Below are 21,058 nucleotides of genomic sequence, written 5' to 3'. Positions count from 1 at the left end.
CCCAGATCACAGAGAACTGAACTAGACCAGTCCCCTGGGGCTACAGAAGTTACATGGCCAGCATTGGGCTCACCCTCTTTGTTAGTCCATATTGTACTCAGTAAGTATTGCAAGCCTGTGGAAAACATGATAGTCCTAAAGGAAATTAAAAAAAAAAAAAAAGCCACACATCTGGTAAGACAAAATCAAGCATCCCTTCTCAGATCCCCAACTCAGCTGAAGTCACCTGCTGCTTCTCACCTTGCAGAAAATGTAGCCCAGTATAATGACCATGCACAACAACAACAAAACAAACAGAACCACAAAACCTTTCCATTCCTAATCAGTTGCAGAAATGGAAAAAAAAACCTCCTTGAAATGTACTTACTGGTCGGACTTCCCCAGTAGTGTTGGTGTACTGCCGAGCCAGACCAAAGTCTAACATGTAGCACTTCCTGTATGTTGAAGGTAAGCGGCCCATGGCAAAGTTGGACTGGACAAAGAAGCAAAGAAAGAAAGTCAAATTGATGCCAGCAGCTTGGGTAAGGTGGCCATTTGTTGGCAAAACTTTATCATGCAGCTCCACATACCTCTGGTGGAAACAAGTCAAAGATATTAATTTTAAGATGCACCTTAAACGTCATGATTAGAGAACCACTGCCTTGATGAAAAGTTCACTTCGCAGGTAAGAGACTGTGGAGTCTCAAAATTGCTAGAATTCACATTAGCTGAGCTAAATTTCAGCTGCTGTGAGAAAGAGCTACATTTAACACCACTAGCTCTGCAGTGAGAGCTCCATGACATGCATAACAGGCTGGAGTTATTGTAGACAAATGCTTCTGTTCATGGTTTAGCTGCTAGCATGAATTATTCTGCCCTAACTCCCAGAATCTCCATTTACTGTATTGTATTGCCTAGATCTATCTGAACGTTCAGGCATATAGAAACCACCAGGCTTGGTTCTTAGTAAATAAACCGATAAAAAGCAAATGGAGCAGCTCCTTTTTTTTTACCTCAATCTTAAAGTTCTATCCTTTACCATAATGGATGTCCACTAAAGGATTTGTAGCCAACCACATCAGTTACTGGTTTTCAGCTGAATCTGGTCAGCCAAAAGCAGCTGATTTTAAAAGGAGCAAATGAGTTTGCTAGAAGGAAGCTGGTCTCAGGTATGATGTAGCAATAAGTGTTCAGGTCAAGTAGTGAAGAGCTGTAGGAACAAGACTGGCTTCTACAACGAGACTTGGAATTACTGTGCTTTGCCCAGGCAGATGACCAACAATGTGACTGTGTTTCTGACAGCGGAAACTGTGCTCCAATTCTTTTGGCAATCACTCATACAGGATTAAGAGTATGATTTAGCTTAGTCAAACACATGAATTAGCATTTATTCAAGTGATGCATCACAGAACAAGACTTCCTTTCTGAACAACTTTAACGGTGATAATTGGCTGGACTCCAAAGGACCATTCAGAACTAGATTGCTTCATCATGGGATCTTGACTGGTGCAAGCACGACTGACAGCTACCAACACACCATGGAGCAGCCTCTGCCAATAAAAGCTGGTTTGCTAAGCACTTAAAGGAAGGACAATACTATATTACTATTCTGTACCTCTAGGAAGTAGCCAGCATATCAGGCAGTGGGAGTGTGCAAGGAGGCCTAAACGTATCTGCTGAGACCTGCCCATACTCAGACTATCTTTACTGACTCAAGCAAAACAGACAGACATACAACCAAAAGGAAAATTTCCAAAACCACATACAGGCTTGATGTCACGATGCAGGAATCCCACAGAGTGAATGGCTTCTATTGATTCCAGAATCTGTTTGCCCAATCGCAGCGTTGTGCTCAGTGTGAAAGTCCCTCGAGGCTGACTCCTTCTGAGATCTGCAAGATTTCGGCCCTGAAACAGTCAATAAAACACTTAAACCATCACACAAAAGCAGAGCCTTTCACAGCTGTGAGTTCTAACATGCAACCCCAAAAAAGCAGACATGCTACTCAGAGCGGTGCTCACCTCATGTCTGCTTTATTTCTTGCATAAGATCTTCCAGCAGTCCATTTTAGCTTTTAAGTGATGCATTTGCTGATAAGATACCAGACTGTTATCTTGGGAAATCAGCTGGTCACTATTTGTGCAATAGGCACAGCATGGACAGCAAGCAGTGCCTCAGACTGTAGAGACCAGCATCTCCTTACTGTTAAACTCAGACCATACAGAAGCTGATTTAAGAACAACCTCTGACTGTTCTCTGAGCAATCCAGAGATTAAAGCAGTACAAATTCGATAAGCAGGTCATGATGCTGCAGTTTCATCAGAAACTTCCTAGCACACATTGTCTGGTTCAAGCTCAAGCCAGCATTGTTGTGGCAACACCACAATGGGGAAAGCTGTCTATCAAGAGAATCATACCCAAAATCAGAAGAGGAGGATTTTTCCACTGACTTAATACTTATCATAACAAATTGCTAATTTACCTCCAGTTAATTAAATTTCTGAGGAAAAACAAAAAGGCTACCAGCTATGCATGAAAATAAAGACAATTTAGGAAAGAAAAAGGAAAAAAGGGCAGAGTAAATGCAAGAAAAATCCCAGTCTTCTTTGATGTCTGTCATCTCAGTTTTGCCTATACCTCTTTAGCATTGTAAAGAGAAGCTACTAAAATGATTGTATTCCATGGCAAGTGCTCTTCTAATCCACAGAACGAATGCATTTAGCAACTCATTAAAAACATTACGAATAAGAGTCTGCTGTTTCAGAGAACATGCATCAAGAACAAAAGCTACAGGGACATGCTGTTCATTACTATGCTTTAGAGTCTCCTGATTCTGCTTCTGTGAAGACATCTATAGAAGACATCTATCATCTATAGAAGACCTATGCTTATAATATAAGTCCACATGAATTCGAACAAAATTCCCAACAGCAAATATATAAAAGATTCCAAACAGTTGAGGAGAAAACAGCGATTGCTCTCCAAATGCCATCTCTTCATCCACCCATTTCCAGTTCTCAAGTTATTTACAGACATTAAAGTGCCAGCTGGCTCATGTAGCATATGACAAGTCTCTCAAATTGTTTTGAGCCATGTTTCACTTCAGGCTCCGGACCCTTGAAGAATCACACCTGATACAGGCCAGCTCATAGATACAGCTCAGGCACAGCAGCCCACCCAGGTTTGCTCCTTAACATGAACAAAATCAAGCTAAATCACCTCTCTAGTGCTTAACTTCTTGAATTTCTGTGACACTTCACTAGAGGCAGCACAGCTTTGTCATCGCTATCCTGAAACATCCAAGTTACTGAACTGACAGCAGATCTTGCTTTCCACTGTAAAGCTGTTCCTTGAACACCAGCTCTCTTATCCAATGGTAACATGGAAAGCAAGACTCATTTTTTTCAGGGCTGCACACTGAAATGTGCCATAAGTTTCCCCAGCTGCTACTGCTACCAGGAAAAGACACAAAATGAGCACTATTTTCCAAATAAACACTGTCAGGCTGATTACAGAACAGAGCAGATGCAATGAGTTGCAAAGCTTAAGAGTGGAAGCTGGTGACTGAAGAGAAATGGAGAACTGCAGTACACAACAGTCGAGGGACACATGATAAACCATGTCTCAGCAGGTCTTGAAGGAGAATTTTAGCCTGAAGAGTGATGGTGCAAAACTAGCTAATGCCGTGTATATCAGTGTCTTCATCTGCAAATAATGAAATTATTTTTAGCTCTGCCTACTCTACGAGCTCAGTTACATAGTCAAGAACAAACTAGAAAGAGAATCCATGCAGAAAAATTTTTTTCCAAGGTTAAGTCCCTTCTATCAGGCTTGGTAAGGACAGGATTGGGTAGAAGCCTTGTTCTTCCATGAGGTCCAGGCCAGCCCCTTCACGATTCATATTCACACTCACACTGCAGCAGCAGCAATAGCCAGGATTGGTTAGAGAGCAAAAGGATTTTTTCTATCCATAACAGTAGTTGGGATGCCAACGGTACATAAAAGGCAAACCCAAGCACCAGGAGTTTACTGGTTTTATACAACTGTCTTGCAAAGCAGAACTACAAAAGAATCAGAAGATTATTTTAAAGAAGTACTTGGATCTGCTGGTACCTGCTTTACTTCATCTACCCTGTCTAGCAGTGCAGTCACCGTGTAGTAGCTACCCAAGTATTTGCCCTTATTGACTTGGTATCAGCAGCGTTCAAACAGGAGTAAACACTTCCACAGCAGAAGCTGAGTTACTGCTGAGCTTGGGAGAGACAGAGGAGCCAGAGATCACGGCCTTTCACAGAGAAACTGTGCTGCTGCTGTGACACCGCTGCTCTCACTCTGAGCTCTGATACAAGACATATTTTGAATGCTGCATCACAGCTCAGCAGGAGGTATTTCAAAGAGCTGCCACTGCTGCACAACGCTGTGGGTTGCTCCTGGGAGCATTCTGAACTGAGTGCTTTCCCTCAGAAAACTGACAGAAAGGCATCTTAAACAGAAAAGCAGAGCTATGAAATATTTTAGCACATACTGACACTGGAGCCATCCCAAGGGTTATCAGAGCAACACCACCCCTTCTCACTGTCTTCCATTCCATCTTCTTTCTGTGTCCAACCAAGTCTTTACACCATTGCTTGGCCTTATTCTCTCAGTGTAAATCCTTCTCAGTGATGCCATCTCTACTGGACAGATGGGAGAGGCGAAGAACAGAACTCACCTGAAGCTGCATGACCACATAATTAAACTTTTCATTTCTTCCACAGCCAATAAATCTGCAAACATGATCCTTCCCTGAAAAGAAACAGAAATGAAGAGAATAGAACATAAGATAACAACCTGTGATCATGATGTTCAGAAAAATGGTTTCTGATTCAGGGCTGGTACCCATAAAGTGGTATCAAGTAAGGAGTTTTGCATAACAAATTGAGCTCAGCTCATTACACCAACTTTATTCAGTACAAGCTGACTTGTACACACAACCACCACACTCACCTACTAGCACTGCTTACCCTGAAAGAGCTAATCTAATACTACCTTGACATGAACAAACCCTGACTTTAATAGTCAGAGACACCTGGAAAAGAAAGATGCTTATGGAAATACTCCATTGAAACATTAAAGCAATTTTGTAACAACAGAAGGAAAAAAATAGGGGCCATTCTGGGTCAAGTTTTGGCATGATATTAGTACAAACTACACCTGTTCAGGCAAAATCAAACTAACTCAGCTACCCCACAATACACAGCTGGTCCTCGGGGGGGGAGTGGAGGCTGTGGTTTCAGACCCTGACCTGTAATGGATTTGTGATAGTTTGCTCTCTGGATTCTCGGAAGGGGAAGGAAGAGGAATGAGTTCCCCTAATAGCAGACTGCTGATAACAGAGTAAAGGTTGATGTACATCACAATGGTGAATTCTTGGTTCCTGGTGGGGTTTCTAAGCAGGGAAGGGGGTGAGTATCATTGCATAACTTTACCCTATGTTCCTTTGTAGCACTTGAGCAAGGATGATTTGAATTAGTTTTTAAACCAAAGCTTATTATTTAATAATTAATTAATTCCCAATTTTAAACAAAAAAAGGGAAGAACGTGAACACAGAGTATTGAGTAACTGCACTGCCTGTAGCACCCTCAGCGCCCTGCTATTGCTGTCACTGTGTGCACCACAGGCCTGGGGCATCAGAAACTGCTGGGGACAGCAAGACATGACGGAATAGGGACGTGGAGAGCAGCAGGAGACAAAGGAAGGAGCAGCTTTCTCACTGGAGAACCAGAGCTTTGGCCAGAGCAGTACACATAGCTTTGGAACACGGAGCTACATCCCAGGACCCTCAGTAAGAGCATCAAGAGCCTTCAGGTCCCAGCAGCATCCCACACCAGAACAACCACACTCTCTCTCCTACCATAAGGAGATAAAAGAGCTGCTGGCAACCAGAACTGGAGGGATAGAGGCCCTAACTACTCCTTAATCCCTTTGGAAGAACAGGTTTAAAACAAACAAACAAACCAACCCCAGTTCTAGTATCCACCTGTATCTGGTTAGATGAAGAAGAAGGTTATGTATTTGCAGATCCTTCATGTCTCTGGCATGGACATTATCCAGTCTCAGGACTGAATGTGCAAGACCATGCCGAAACCATCAAGGAATGTCACAAGCCACCATACTTCAGGAAAAGATACTCAGAGATTAGGAAAGTATTCTCTTCAGTATGTGACAGAATCTTCTGAGTTGGAAGGGACCCACAAGGATCATCGAGTCCAACTCCTGGCCCTGCACAGGACGATCCTCAAGAGTCACACCATGTGCCTGAGAGCATTGTCTGAACACCTCTTCAGCCCTGTCAGGCTTGGTGCTGTGACCACTGCCCTGGGGAACCTGTTCCAGTGCCCAAGCACCCTCTGGGTGAAGAACCTTTTCCTGATACCCAACCTCAGCCTCCCCTGACACAACTCCAGGCCATTCCCTTGGGTCCTGTCACTGGTCACCAGAGAGAAGAGATCAGTGCCTGCCCCTCTGCTTTTACCTCGTGAGGAAGCTGCAGACTGTGATGGGGTCTCCCCTCAGTCTCCTCCAGGCTGAACAGACCAAGTGACCTCAGCTGCTCCTCACACGGCTTCCCCTCAAGGCCCTTCACCATCTTCATTGCCTTCCTTTGGGCACTCCTGAACAGGTTTATATCTTTTTTCTATTGCAGTGCCCAAAACCGCCCCCAACACTCGAGGTGAGGCTGCCCCGGTGCAGAGCACTGGACAATCCCCTCCCTTGCCCTCCTGGCTGCCAGGGCACTGCTGACTCATGTTCAACTTGCCATGGACCAGGACTCCCAGGTCCCTCTCCAAGGCACTGCTCTCTGGCTTCTCATTCTCCAGTCTGTACATCCAGGGCTGCACCATCCCAGGTGCAGAATCTGCCACTTCCCCTTGTTGAACTTCCTATGGCTGGTGATTGCCCAGTCCTCTCATTTGTCCAGGTCTCTGCAGGGCCTCCCTGCCCTTGAGGGAGCCAACAGTGCCTCCCAGTTTTGTATCATTTGTGAACTTGCTTAGTATCCCCTCCAGTCCTGTGTCCAGGTCACTGATGAAGATATCGAAGAGCACAGGGCCAAGGATGGAGCCCTGTGGAAGCCCAATGGTGACAGGTCCCCAGTTTGATGTCCCCCCATTCACTGTAGACCTCTGTGCCCCACCCATGAGCCAGCTGCTCACCCATCACAGGATGTGTTTATCCAGCTGAGGAACGGACATTTTGTCCAGAGGATACTATGAGAGAAAGTATCAAAAGCTTTACTGAAACCCAAAAATATTACACCAACTATCTTCCCTTGATCAACTGGACAGGTTACCCTGTCATAAAGGAAATCAGGTTTGATAGGCAGGACTTGCCTCTCATGAAGCCATGCTGGCTGTGACCAATGATTGAGCTGTCTCTCAGGTGTTTTTCAATACCTCCCAGAATCATCTCCTCCATAACTTGACCAGGCACTGAAGTGAGACTGACAGGCCTGTAGTTTCTGGGGTCCTCCTTCTTTCCCTTCTTGAAAATCAGGACAATGTTCACCACCTTCCAGTCAGCTGGGACCTCTCTGGATTCCCAAGACTATTCAAAAATTATTGAGAGAGGTTTTGCAATGACATCAGTCAGCTCTTTGAGGATTCTTAGATGAATCCGAGTAGGCCCCATAGATCTGTAGGGATCCAGCTGGAGCAGCAGATCCTGCACAATTTCAGGGTCAACTGGGAATTGATCATTCTCATAGTCATGGTCCTCCACGCTCAGGGCACTGAGACCCACTTGGTCCATCAACCATGTTGAAGACAGAGGCAAAGAATGCATTAAGCACCTCTGCCTTGTCCACATCCTGTTTGTGAGGTGACTATCCCCATCCTGTAATGGGCTGATGTTATTTTTACACTGCCTACTGCCATTAATATATTTGAAAAAGCTTTTTTTCATTGTCCCCCACAATTCTGGCCAGCTTCAACTCCAGCTGAGCTTTGGCTGCATGAATTTTCTCCCTACAGTGGCAAGCAGCATCTCTGTATTTTTCCCATGTCACCTGACCTTGCTCCCACTGGGCACAGGCTCTTCCTTGCTCCTGTTTCTCACATACCAGGCCCACGGCCTGTGTGTGCCTACAGATACTGGGTGCTGCTGGTTGACAAGCTCATTGCAAAATCAGTGTTGATTTTGACAGAGAGGTTTTTGGCTTTCTGAGGAAACCTCTTGAGATACTGTGTGGATATAGAACACGTCCTGGTGTGGGTATTACCAAGAAGGAACCACCAGGAAGCCTCAGCTGTCCCACCCACCTTCCTGCCACATGCCCCAATAGGGATGGCTGTGCTGCTTGCCAATGCGAAGGGACCCTCAGAGCCAGAGTTGTGGCTACAAAGTCAACACATCTGGATAACCTCAGAAAGAACCAGTTCAGTTTCTTTAGGAGCTCATGCTACTCCTGTGCTTCAGCAAACTAGCCACCTACACAGGTTGCAAGTCCACACTCATCCCAGCCATGATTCACAGATTTGCACAGACACACTGTAGTCCCACTTTGCTTTGTTCGCCTTTCAGAGCACCAGGGGACGGATATTGAGGCAAAAGCCAAAAAGCAGTGACTGTTTCTAGTGACAGTGAGAGCTATTGTGTGGTAAAAAGGGTAAATTACTCATTTTTTGTACTTGCTTTTATTGTTTTAAATAATTGCAAAGCACGGACACCATGTGCTTTTTGTTGCTGCAAAACTACAGACAAGAACATTAAAATCCAACCCTCTGACAGGGAGAACTTGCCCACCTAAATCATTAATTTCAGTGAAACAGGAGGGGCAGTGTCTAATGATATGACTTAAGACACAACCTTGCTAATTTCTTACTGTCTCTTCTGATTTTGAGTGTATTTCTGAGATCTTTCTTTTTTTTAAAATCAGTTTCCCCCATAACACTATTGTTTTCTGGATTGCAAAATTTTACAGAAAAAAAAAAGCATTTTAGTTTTTATTATTTTTGAGAATTGTTTGCCTGTTTAGGATGACAGTGTGTTTCTGCTTACTATAATATTTGAAAATAATGAATTGACTGACAGTTCTTGATGACCTGCATCCCCAAACTGACTTCACTTTAAACTGAATCCTCCTTTCCAGCTTAAAATGGGCTTGGACCTGACCTGTTGGTCGTGGGAATTTAGGCTCTCCCTGGAACAGCTCTGCCATGCACTGTTTTGCAACACAAGCAACACCAGGAAAACAGAAGAAAGGGGGTAAGGGAAAACTGAGCCCATTTCTGCATGAAACAAAAAGAATATAACAGAGTGTAGAGAAAGCAGGCCACAGTTAGACGTGGTCCATGTACAGCCAGCCAGTCATACAGGTGGGATAAATGCCTGCAGCACCCAACCCTCTGGGTCCTAGAGGCTTTCACTCCTTTGCCATCTAAAGGAGGCACCAGATTACAACTGTTTGCTCTCTTGGAACAGTTCATGCCATGCTGAAGTAGCAGATGGAGGCTGACAGTCAGGTGTGACTTTGGGATTCCTGCAGCTCAGTCCTGAGGCTGATCAGAATTATGAAGCACACAAGAACAATCGTGTTAATAACCTCCTGTGCAGACGGGATGATGGAACTGTCATACTTCCCTTAAAGGCAGCAGGAAATAGCCCTCTCTTCTCATACATGCCCTCCTCAAGCATGGAGATCATAGCACAGAGCAGAAAAGCATATTTTAAACCAGAAAAGAAAGAAGAGGGGAGTAGGAAAATGTTTTTTTTTTTTTTTTCAAGGTATATTTAGTATGGGAAGCCTCAGAACCATTTTACTGCACTGCCAGATGATACTTGCTCCTGTACTAGACTGCTCTGCTCAACAGCTGCCCAGATATTTCAGAGGGTCACAAGTTATACCATAGAAAATATTCTCTGTATCTGTATTTGTTTGTTACTAAAATAAAGGAAAGAACAGGGTAATAGATTTTAAAGAGTTTTGGCCTGTTAATTAGCTAGCATTGGAGGAACACATCAGCCCAATGTTCATAAGCACTCACTGGAGGAAAGTTTCAGAGTATTTTATTTTATTCACAAGCATTTAGTTAAGGCAAAATTTTAATGTTCAGCCATAGAAAAACATTCTTTCTACTGTGGTCTTTTAACTACAATGAATATAATAATGTCCCATAATACAGGGTAAGAAATATTTCAGTCACTGAAATGGTCTTCATCATCCTTGTTCTGAAGAAACTTAAAAATTACAGTCAATAATTATATTCTCATGTATAAAAACCCCTTCCACCCTTAGAGAGATATTCATCACCTTCTAGAGATATGATTAAAGTCCCCATTTGAATACTTCAAAACTTTCATTACATGAAAAGCTTTCATTACACAGCCCCTAAAAGAACCTAAATTATGATCCTTTTTTGAGTCTATTTTTTTCATATGGATCAATTTCCAACTGGCGGACACTAATATTCATTCCAATCTTCTACTCATTTTAAGTTCTTAAACATTCCTAATGTATTTTCGATGCAGCAATGAAACGAATCAAATCAACACTAAGAAGGAAATATGTGAGATTATTGTCGCAACTTGAAGTTGGTTTTTTTGTAACAGATTCCGTATTTCCTGTGTTTTCACCAGAAAACCATTAACCACTCTTCTCCACAAAGAAGTTAAAAAATTTATTTTTTTAATTTTATGCTAAAATTCTGTGATTCATCTCCATAGAGTAGCTGTCTCATTCCTATCAGTTCACCCAAAACACTGAAGTAACTTCTATTGCATGAATTATCATAGATCTCACAGCAATTGTTACTCTTGTTACTGTTACCTTACCAATTGTTGCATTTTCTCCTGCACAAGACCAACACTGACACAACATCTCGAGTTCAGCACTGACCACCAGGATGGTGGCAGGGAAAGGAGAATGTAACACTAACAAAAAGAGCCAGACAACGGGGTTTGTTCAGCCTTTAGGAAGGCAATAGAAGGGACACTATCTGCTGGTCAGAGCTACCTAACACAAGAGTGCCAAGAAGATAGAGCCTGATGTTTCTCAGAGGTTTCAGCTGGGCTGGAGTTCATTTTACTCCTAATAGCTGGTACAGTGCTGTATATTGTATTTAGGATGAGAATAACGTTGGTAACACAGGGATGTTTTGGCTGTTGCTTAGTAATGCCCACCCTAAGTCCAGTTTTCAGTATTCCCCTGCTCTGCCAGTGAGGAGCTGCACAAGAAGCCAGGAGAGAGCTGTGAGAGACAGCAAAGATTGATGTCTCAAGACATTTTGGGGTGCATGCCTGTGGGGAAAGGGAAGGTTGGGTCTTGCCCTGGCAGTGCACCCCTAGAGCCAGTATGCCAGCCTGGCAGAGCTGCCATTGTCACACTGGAGAAAATGCCCCACACCCCACCCCTGGAGCCCCTAACCAAGCTCCTGAGTAGCCAAATGACCAGAATTCCCACCTGGGGGAAGGGCCCAGAAAGGCCAAGGGGTATTTAAGGCTGAACATGAGATGAGCACACGTCTTGACCCTAACTCCTCTCGGAGTTTCTATCAGCTGAACATCACTGGAACCCAGGAGTTGGTAGCTCCATGGGTCCTTTTCTATCTCTTTTCTGTCCTTCTCCTTCTTCTAATTCCCTCTTTTTGGTTAACTTAAAATCAAACGGGCTTAGAGTTTGTGAAGTTGAGTGGGCTAAGTCAATGCTTTGAGAAGTGTTTTGTGTTGATTGAATGCTGCTCTAAACCTTCTGCCAAAGTCCTCTGATTCTCTAAAGCTGCCAGTAAAATCTATTTTGTTGTTTTGACCTCTTGAGAAGATCTTGTCTGTGTTTCTCCCATGTGTCTGACTCAAGAGTGCATGAACAACCCAGAGAGTTCTCTGGGGTCTTGCAGGGGCACAGCTGGAACAGCTGACCTGAATGGGCCAAAGGGATACTGCTCACCATGGAATATCAAGCCTGGTATAAAAACTGGGGCAGGTTGGCCAGGAGCCATGGATGGCTGCTTGGGAATGTGGTGGGCATTGCTCAGAGGGTGGTGCATCACTTGCACTTTTTGGGTTTTATTTCTCCCTTTCATTTGTTATCTCCCTTTTCATTACTACTATTATTGTTCTTATTTCAATTAATAAACTGCTCTCATCTCACCCCATGGGTTTTACATTTTTTTCACTCCTCCCCACTCCGTAGGGGCAGGGGTGCTGAGTGAGCAGCTGTGTGGTACTTAGTGCCAGCTGGGGTTAACCCATGACAGAGGTACACAGAGAGGCACTGGGCATGAGCTGCAACGTGGGAAGTTCCTATTAGGTGTGATTTCTTCTTCCCCCACGAGGATGGTGAAGCCCTGGAACAGGGGCCCAGAGAAGCTGTAGGATCTCCATCTCTGGAGGTTATTCAAGATTTCACTGACAAAAGCCCAGAGTAGCCAGATCTATTTCTTTTCTGCTTGGAGCATGAGGCTGTACTAGAGACCTCCAGAGGTCCTCCCTGCCAGCCTAAATTTTCTTCTGGATCTGTGTCACACTGACTTGGAAAAGCCCAAGTGCTTAGGTCACTAAGCACAACACAACTTGCTCAAGCACTTGGCACTGCTGGAGTCTCTATGATATGCCCAGCTGTTCACATGTAGCTGTACAATTGCTCTCACTGGTGTTTGGAAAGCTGCAGTTGTTTCTCAATGCTCTACAGTACAATGTACATTTTGGAGCTATCCTCTTCTTTATTTGCCTGTCAGTATCTGGTTTATCAGCTTATCACAGATTCTGTACTGTGGGGATATTGAATTCACTTCTGTACAAATATTGTAAAGAAATGGAGGATTCATCAGGACTAGAAAATGAAATGAGAGTTATTTTCATCATCTTCTAACTTTACTTGGAAATGCTGCCTTTAGCTTGGCAGAGCTGGCTCACATGGGCTTCTTTCCTCTGCAGGTACCAAGTTTCACCTCTGGCCAGACAAACCAGCTGACTTCAGGGACTTGTCAACTCAGCTGGACAAAGGAATTTTGGACATGAAAGAAAACAAATTCGGTGCTGGAAGTAAGGCTTAAATAACTACACTACTCAATAGTCATCAGCTAGGATTTAACCAACTGGGTTAAGCTTGCTAGTGCTTCTGTAATAAATCAATGAACTACTGGACACAAAACCCCAAAGGCTTGTCACTGTCCCCTAATCAAACAGTAAAAGGTAAAACTGACTGAGCTTGCATGGCATAATTTCCTCTAGTTGTTTCCCAAGACTATCAACTTTAAGATGAATAAGTGATAATAGATCCCACACAGGTCAAAGCACAGTAAGTCTTAAAAAAAGTGTGGTTTAAATCCTTTTTCAGCCATCCCATGACCTTCCCCCACCAAACGGCACCACAGTTAGCACAGAAAACAAGTGTCCCAAATGCCAGTTCATTCAAACACTCCTACACATGGAAGAATGCAGTGCTGGATAGAGAAGCTCAAGTTACAGCAAGTCTGTGAATCTGCCACCCTGTGATGGCCTAAAAGCCTGCCAAGGGTAATGTACTCTGCTTTCTAGTCTTTGCAGATAGCTTGCTTACATCAACCTAGCAAAATACTGTAGAAACACAAACTGTGTCCACAAAAGTAACAGAAACTGAATCACAGAGAGTTAAGGCACCACTTTAACACAAAAAGCTCACAAATGCAATAACAACAAAAACTAGGACTGGTGAGTAAGAAAAACAAGGTCCCTTTCCTTCCAATATTTTGCTAGGAAACTCTTATCTGTCCAACCCCTGGCAATAAAGAGGGAATGAGCAGCACAGACTTGCTTTACTATTTGCTGTAACAAAATCAGATACTCAGAAACTACACTGCCTGTGACCAGGCTGCATCTTGCACAACTACTCAATATGCAGAAGATCTCTGCACTGCAGAATAAAATTAATCAGAGTCCTACACAATGAAACTGGTTACACTGAGAAGAAGGCATTTACAAAGAAAACACCACACTGAAGAGAGCTTAGGAACACCTGGCAGCCGAGTGAGATCAAAAGCAAATACTTAGGGCCTTGTAGCCTCACACCAGGGCAACATTGCCACTGCAGATGAACAGAAAACAGTGCTCAGCACCAGAATAATCTGGCCATTTTAAATTACAATCTGCTAGGCTGCTCCAAAGAGAATCCCATCACAGGAGACTGAATGTTGTGGCCATATCCATATTTTAGAGAGCCTATGAACCAGAAGGCATACAAAGTGCACTCCTTGTGAGAGATCCTTTTGCAGTGCCCTGGTCTCACAAGACCCCAGGGTGCTCCCAGAGACACCTATCAAGAAGTGGGTAAGGACAGGGAGGATACTTTTGAATTCAAAGCATCTGCTTCTGAGCCTCACACAGCCCCAGCTGAGCATTAAGAGAGAACACAATTCCTGGTTTGCCACCTAAGATAGTTTCTATACCCCTCTCTGCAGAAGTCCACTGGATTTCATCACAGATGCTGGTTTACAGTTTCTGCAATTAAGGTTGCTGTTAGAAAGGCAGACTGACAGACAGCCCAAGCCAAGCACCTCAAAAGCTATGCCAGAGCTGTTCTCACAGAGATGTGGCATTTGATTAACCTCAAAGATCTCATAGACAGGAAACTGAGTCCAGACAGTACTAATGCTCCTTTGCCACCTGAATATTGCTCCACAGCAAATTCAGGGTTGGGGAAAAAAATCACAGACAGAACAAGCAGGTTGCTGTCCGTTGGTATTTCAAAGGGTTAGAAAAGCATTGAAGAGATGGAAAAACATCTGCTCATCCAGACATGATAGTACTCTTCCTTCCATGTGTTCAATGATAGGAAGCCATCCTATTTTTTCTCCTCCTGATTCAAAAAACCAGGAGCCTCAGAGTCCTGGTTTATAAAAGCAATGAGGTTTTAAAGAAAGCCCCCATATTGCCTTAAATCATTACAACTACCACGTGTCAGTGTTCCAAGAGTGGCTCTGGGTCATGTAAGGTTTTCTGAGCAAACAGACCATGAAGTTCTGTTTCAGGTGCACACCAAGTAATCCCCAAATCCTAAAGCAGAGTGAAAACTAACAAATGGACCCTCAGACAGGAGGGCAGATTAAAAAACCCAAAGCAAACCAATCCAAAGCAAAATGGCCTGAATCCATGAAGTTTATAATGTAAAACCCCCAAGCCATATCTGCTGGAGATGTATAGGCCTGAACAGCTGCTGCTACCCACTGATCTGCAGGTACTGTACTGCTCACTAATGGAGACATTGCTTAAGAGGCTGAGACACAGAAAACCCAACCAAAGCCTTTCTTGCTCTCTGGATATGCAAGTTACTAATTCACTTAGCCACACAGATCTTACTTCCATTTACTTTTTAATGCACATGACCCAAAGGCTTGTCTACACAGCAAAACACTGGCGAGTACAACTACACCAGCAACCTCCTCTGCTGGAAACAATCTGCAGGAAGTGTTTTGCCAGTGCAGCTTAGACTTGGTTTCAAAATCCTTGCCTGCAAAGTAGAAAATTCCAATAGGTTAAAATTGTGTGCAAATGGTACAATCACACACATCTTGCTTAAAGATAGTTTTACAGCAGTGACTAAGGTAATAAAATGAGGGCTTGGCACTAAAATAGAATTCTGTCGGAGAAGCTGTATTCATGCACAAGTTCACTGTGCAGATGTGCCCAAACTATCCCTGAAACAGTTTCTGAATTTGTTATTGGTTAAGATTTTCAACCCTAGTAGTGTAATTCTCTACTAGCTTCTCTAGGAGCAACAAGACAATGTAAGCCAAATAGTGCTTCACAAGGATTAAAATAAAAAGCTATCTTGTGATGCTCTGATTAGAATTGGCCAGAAAGAGTAGCACCAGACAGAATGTCTTGAGCCCTGCAAGTTCAGCCTGAACAAGGAAATATTCCACAGCAACTTTGTGAGACCAAAAGGTTTTGATTTTGACTAACACAGTCCACGGAAGGTGAGAAAAAGACAAAAATGTTGCTAAAACTTTTTGGGCAAAGATGCAACAACAGGACAACGGAGAGCTCCAGCTCATCACCTGCTTGAGCAAGAAACTCCATAAGATGACTTCTCAATTGTGTTTTGCCCAAAGCATAAAAGGGCACCATTGCTGGTGTTTCACAGATCCAAGACAATTAACAGATTTGGAAGTTTGGTCAGAAGATGATTTACGATCCCTCCAAGTAACGATGCAAGTTAGAAAGAACTTTGCCTTTGGGAAACATATTAATAACTAAACAGATACAGAAAAGGCACTATACAGCTAGAAAAATCAAATCAAGTATGAGCAGAACAGAATGACTCTACAGAGCAGGGGAGAGATACTGAAGTGGTAGTGATCTCACATAGCCAAGCTCAAGTATCTCAGAACCACTTGTATTGGAAGGGACCTCTTGAGACCATCTAGTCCATGCCCCTGTTCAAGCAGAGACAGCTAGAGCATGTTGTCCAGGATCACATCCAGCTGGGTTTTCAGTACATCCACGGACAGAGATACCATAATCTCTCTAGGTAACCTGTTCCAGCACGTGACCACCCTCACAGCAGAAAACTACACGTGGTGTTTATTAGAAAGTACAGAGACTCTATAGAAGAGTCAGTACCTGACTGTTTCTCCAGCTGTTCTGTGTGGATTGCTGGTGCAGGAAGGACATTGTGAGGGACCTACCTGCAGCTATGTTCCCTATCTGGCTATCCCACAAACTGTCCAAGAAAGCCAACTGTTGGCAACAGCCTGCAGTCCACACCAACCAGGAGCTACTGCACTCTAAGGTCAGGCTGCACCCAAACCAGGTCTGCAGTATGGGCCAATGGCCAACCTTCTCTATCCCAAACTCTGCCGAACTCCAGCAACTTGCAAGACTCTGTTCACAACCTCTGGAGAGAGCAGCAGCTCATTAGTCCTTTGAGGTTGGTGTGACACCTAAATAGAAAACAATAAAGCCAGACTATTTAAGAGGGACTGCAATTTTCAATTCTACCAGAAAAGTACAGAGGAATTTTAGACAACACTGTTCCCTTGATTTTCATCTGGAAATCCATGAACTGACTGTATCACGTATGGTAATACCATCAACTTACCCCACCCTCCAACTGCTGGAAAAAGACAGTATCTCCCTTTCTGAAATGTTTCTCACCTCTTTGCAACACTCACAGTGAAAACATACACAATACACGATTCCCCATGCTCTCAACCCAATTTCTTAATTTAACTTTATCATTTATTTCAGTAAAGCATTTGGGGATTAACCTTCAAACAAAAAAAGCTAAATTCCTCACAGAATAGCTTGATTTGTAAAAACATGGCTGAAGTAATGTGTCATTCTTACATGCAAGATAGCTGATGCACAGCCAATTCTGATTCTTCTGTCTTTTCTGTCCCTTCCCTGAATATTTACTAACTGCTTTGCCAAGGGGCTTTTCCTAGTTCCACACACCACCAGTCCCTCTCCCCAGTTACCAGCATCATGCTATGCACAAATGTGGGTGTTTTTTCAAGCATTTGGTATTCTCAACAATCTTCCAGAAATAAACACATGTATCAGTCAACACCTTGTACGTTTTCTGATGCTAGTCCTGGTTTGGTGATTTCAGGTCATGCTTTTCAAGCACTCCCAGCCCTGGATGCAGCACCTATTGGCAGTGGCCAGCATGACAGCACTGGCCAGCATGACAGCACTGTCTTTTGGTACTCTAAAATCTGTCATTCCACACAGTCATAACCTCACTCAATTCAGAGTAGTTTCAAATGCAACAACAAAATCAAAAAATCTCATTCACAGCCTTGCTTGCCCTCACTGCAGTGTTTTCAGACCTCAGACACCTGCTCTGCTGTCCTCTCGGAGTTTGTGTATCCAGGCCTTTCACAGATCAACAAGAGTCCCTATAATGACCTGGGCTGATTTCTCCTTTACAGAGCTCAGCTGCATTTATTACAACCCAGAGTATTCAAAAGAGGCCTTATCAGTCCTCCTCTTGGGAGAGCAGAAATGTGGAAAACAATTTGACCTTCAAAAATAATTCACTGGCTTTTACCTAGAGGCAATCTGTCACAAACATCGTGTAGCTCATTTCACAAGGCTTGCAACAGTCTCACCCTCAAATACAATCATCTCTCTGGAGATTTTGTACAAAGGCAAAGGTATAGACACAAACATAGGGCCACAACACTATCTCTCAAGCATGAGCCCTAGTGATAAAGATACTACTCACTGCTTCAGCAGAAGGCATTTCCTCAGCCCAAGAAGGAATCCTGCAGAAAGGAACATCCCTTCAAATGTGTATTATACTACAAAACAGAAACTATACCTGGCAATAGCTGGCTTTGCCTTAACAAGGAAATCCATGCACAATGCCCTTCAGCCAACAGCAGTTCTCAACTCCTCGAAGGCAGATTTGGAAATCCCTTGCTTACATCCCTCCACAGCAATCTGTTTGGTAGAAGCCCCCGTCCTTCAGCCAGGAACAGCTGCATCAAGACACCTCCCTTGCACTCTAATTAAGAACAGGCACATCACTTCACACCTTGCCTTCAGGACAGTGAGGTACATGAAAAATTATCTAATAGTCAGTTTCCCTATACTTCCTATTATCCACTTTTTGCACTCCTCTACTAGACAACCATTTTACTTGGAGCCTCTGTCATGCTTACAGTGCTCCAGGTCCTCTGGGAGGCAACCTCATTTCTTAGCCAGATGCTGCTTCCTCTATTCCTTATTTTCTAATCAGTATCACTAGATTGCACAGACCAGTGTACCAATAGTTCAGTGTAAGTCTCCTCACTGTCCTTATACCCTGGCAGACAAAACAGTCCCTGTTGCTGGACCTCACTTGAATTGCAGAACATAACAACTTTCTCAGCTGGATGACTTAACATGACATCACATACAGATGGAAGTTGAAGAGAAAACTATAAAAACCACTTGCAACTTTGGATTCTGATTGTTAACATGCACAGTGACTTGAATCACTTCCAAAGGGCTTTTTGCCTTACCTTGCAGCTTTTTCAGGACAGCCACTTCCATCTTGAGAACTTGCTTGGGCTGCTGAGCTGATTCTACCTTCAAGGCCACATTCTCACGGGTCAGCAAATCCATCGCCTCATAGATCTCCCCAAAGCCACCTCCACCAATCTTCTTCAGCTGGAAAAGTACAAAGTGGTTTGGTACAACGTACACAAGAGGAAATATCAAGCTGCCTCTCAAAAAGCCAGCTCCTCGACTGTGTAGGGAGAACAAGCTCAGCTCCCAATCTGTGCTGTGCCTGAATCCCTTCACTGCACAGCCTGGCAAAAGTCCAGCTACCCACTTGACTGTGCTATGTATAAATTCTTTGCTGTTACAACAAAGAACAAGCCTACCAAGCAACGACAGGTGATACTTTTAAAAGCAAATGATAATGCCTATTGACTCCATGATGTTCTTGCCAAAATTCAAGGAAAGACCCTTCAAGGAGATAGCAGAACCACTGCCCAGAACATGGCAGATGCAAACTGTCATTCCCTCCTAACAAATACATCTCTGCAGTAAAACATAACCATGGTAGTTAAAACTAACCTTTCAAGAAATAAGTTAAATGAAGTTTGCATCACATTCAAAGGATTTTAAAAACAGAACAAAACATCCACTGGAATCTTTTACAAGATGCTTTACCTGCTCTGGTGGTAAAGTTACTTCAGTGTCACATCTCAAAGAACTGCCAACTGCATTACCTCAAAACTGGTGTACAAGCCACCAGTACAGCTTCATTTGCTCTCAGTCTCTTCTTCTTTTTAGTTTGAAACTCAACCAAATTATGCTTTTTGTGTCTCTAAGCAAAATTAAAGACTGTTTCACAATAGGATTCCACCACTTCAGTTGACATAAACTCAAAGCTAAAGATGTCTAAGTTTCATCATATTTGATATGTACCTTCTAGAGATAGATTGTCAGCCTGCCTGCTCTAGAGGAGCCACCCATTCAGGGGGCAAGTCAGGATCCTCTGCCTTTCCTGGAAGGTGATTCCTTGATCCTCCTCCTGCTGAGACTGGACAGCATATGTGCATATAGTTATATATAATCATGTATAATACAGACTCCTCATGTGTTGCAAGTGTAAATGTCTATGCAAGGACAATTATTTTATATTTATTTCTCTTAGATATATTTAAAGCCTACTGTGCTGCCCAGGAGGAAATTCAGGTTTACAGCAGAGATAGATATGGGCTCCCTTGATTTGCTTAGAACTTGTTCATTGAACCAAGCTGCAGCGCTTCCCTTAAGCATCTTTTGTTCCCTCTCAACAACTGCCCTGGAAGTCCTGAGTGCCGCTTCTTTCCAACAACAGCAGTAACACTTAGAGAGGAAATGAAGTTTTGGTCAGACAGATAGTTAAACATGGATTGTACACAATGTTTAATGAGGTTTAGATGATATTTTAGTGTCTTCTGTACCACCAAAGGCCAGTCCTGTGCATCTGTCCAGTTTGCTGAACAAAGGGCCCTGCCTACCAAGAGCAGGGTTTTTTCCTCCCAAAGGGGACCCACATAATTTGCTCTTCTGGCTCCCAGGTCAAGAAAAACAGGTCCACATGAAGAAGGCAGTTTTTTCCATATTAACAGCCTGACAGCCAGCCTTGTCTCTGAAGCTATTACTTGATAACCCTTTGAAAGTTGCTGTCCAGAGCAACCTCTTGTCATTTTTCCTCATGACCTTCCACAGGGCCAAACAGGCATATTCCCATAGTAAACAGCCCAATAACTAGGTCAGCACAGATTATTAATAAGTTATTACTGTGCAGCCCTACTTCCAGTTGGAAATTCACACTTAGCGAGCTGGTTATTAAAAATCTTTCTTTCAAAACAGTGCTGCATTCAGCATAGCAACAACACGTCAGCTAATACCTCAGTATTCATCACACAAGATCATCTGTGGTCTGATACACTCATGAGAAAGGAAAAGGGACAGTAAAAGCTACAGAAGGCAGAAAGGTAAGCTGGGATCTGGAGGGACTTTAAGGAAGATTAAAAAACTCCTAGTTAGAAAATGAGTAAGATAACAAGCAAAAGTCAACAGCAAAAAATACAACACAGCATAGGTGGGATGGAGAAAAAAATATAGGCTACC

General features: G+C 43.3%; 1 protein-coding gene across 3 annotated transcripts in view; it reads right to left on the bottom strand.

Annotated features, from left to right (window-relative positions):
- The window catches only part of TTBK1 (tau tubulin kinase 1), a 108,932-nt gene that overhangs the window by 65,571 nt on the left and 22,303 nt on the right, over window positions 1-21,058 (bottom strand). For all 3 annotated transcript variants that reach the window (XM_039568149.1, XM_039568150.1, XM_039568151.1), the window contains exons 3-6: window positions 18,949-19,096; window positions 4,691-4,764; window positions 1,746-1,886; window positions 368-472 (exon numbers count right to left, since the gene is read on the bottom strand). In XM_039568149.1, the coding sequence (XP_039424083.1) occupies window positions 368-472; window positions 1,746-1,886; window positions 4,691-4,764; window positions 18,949-19,096 (468 nt within the window). The remainder of the gene's footprint in view (window positions 1-367; window positions 473-1,745; window positions 1,887-4,690; window positions 4,765-18,948; window positions 19,097-21,058) is intronic.

The sequence above is a fragment of the Corvus cornix genome, chromosome 3 (assembly GCF_000738735.6).
Source record: "Corvus cornix cornix isolate S_Up_H32 chromosome 3, ASM73873v5, whole genome shotgun sequence".
Classification (NCBI taxonomy): domain Eukaryota; kingdom Metazoa; phylum Chordata; class Aves; order Passeriformes; family Corvidae; genus Corvus; species Corvus cornix.
This window is presented reverse-complemented; position numbering and strand designations above follow the sequence as displayed.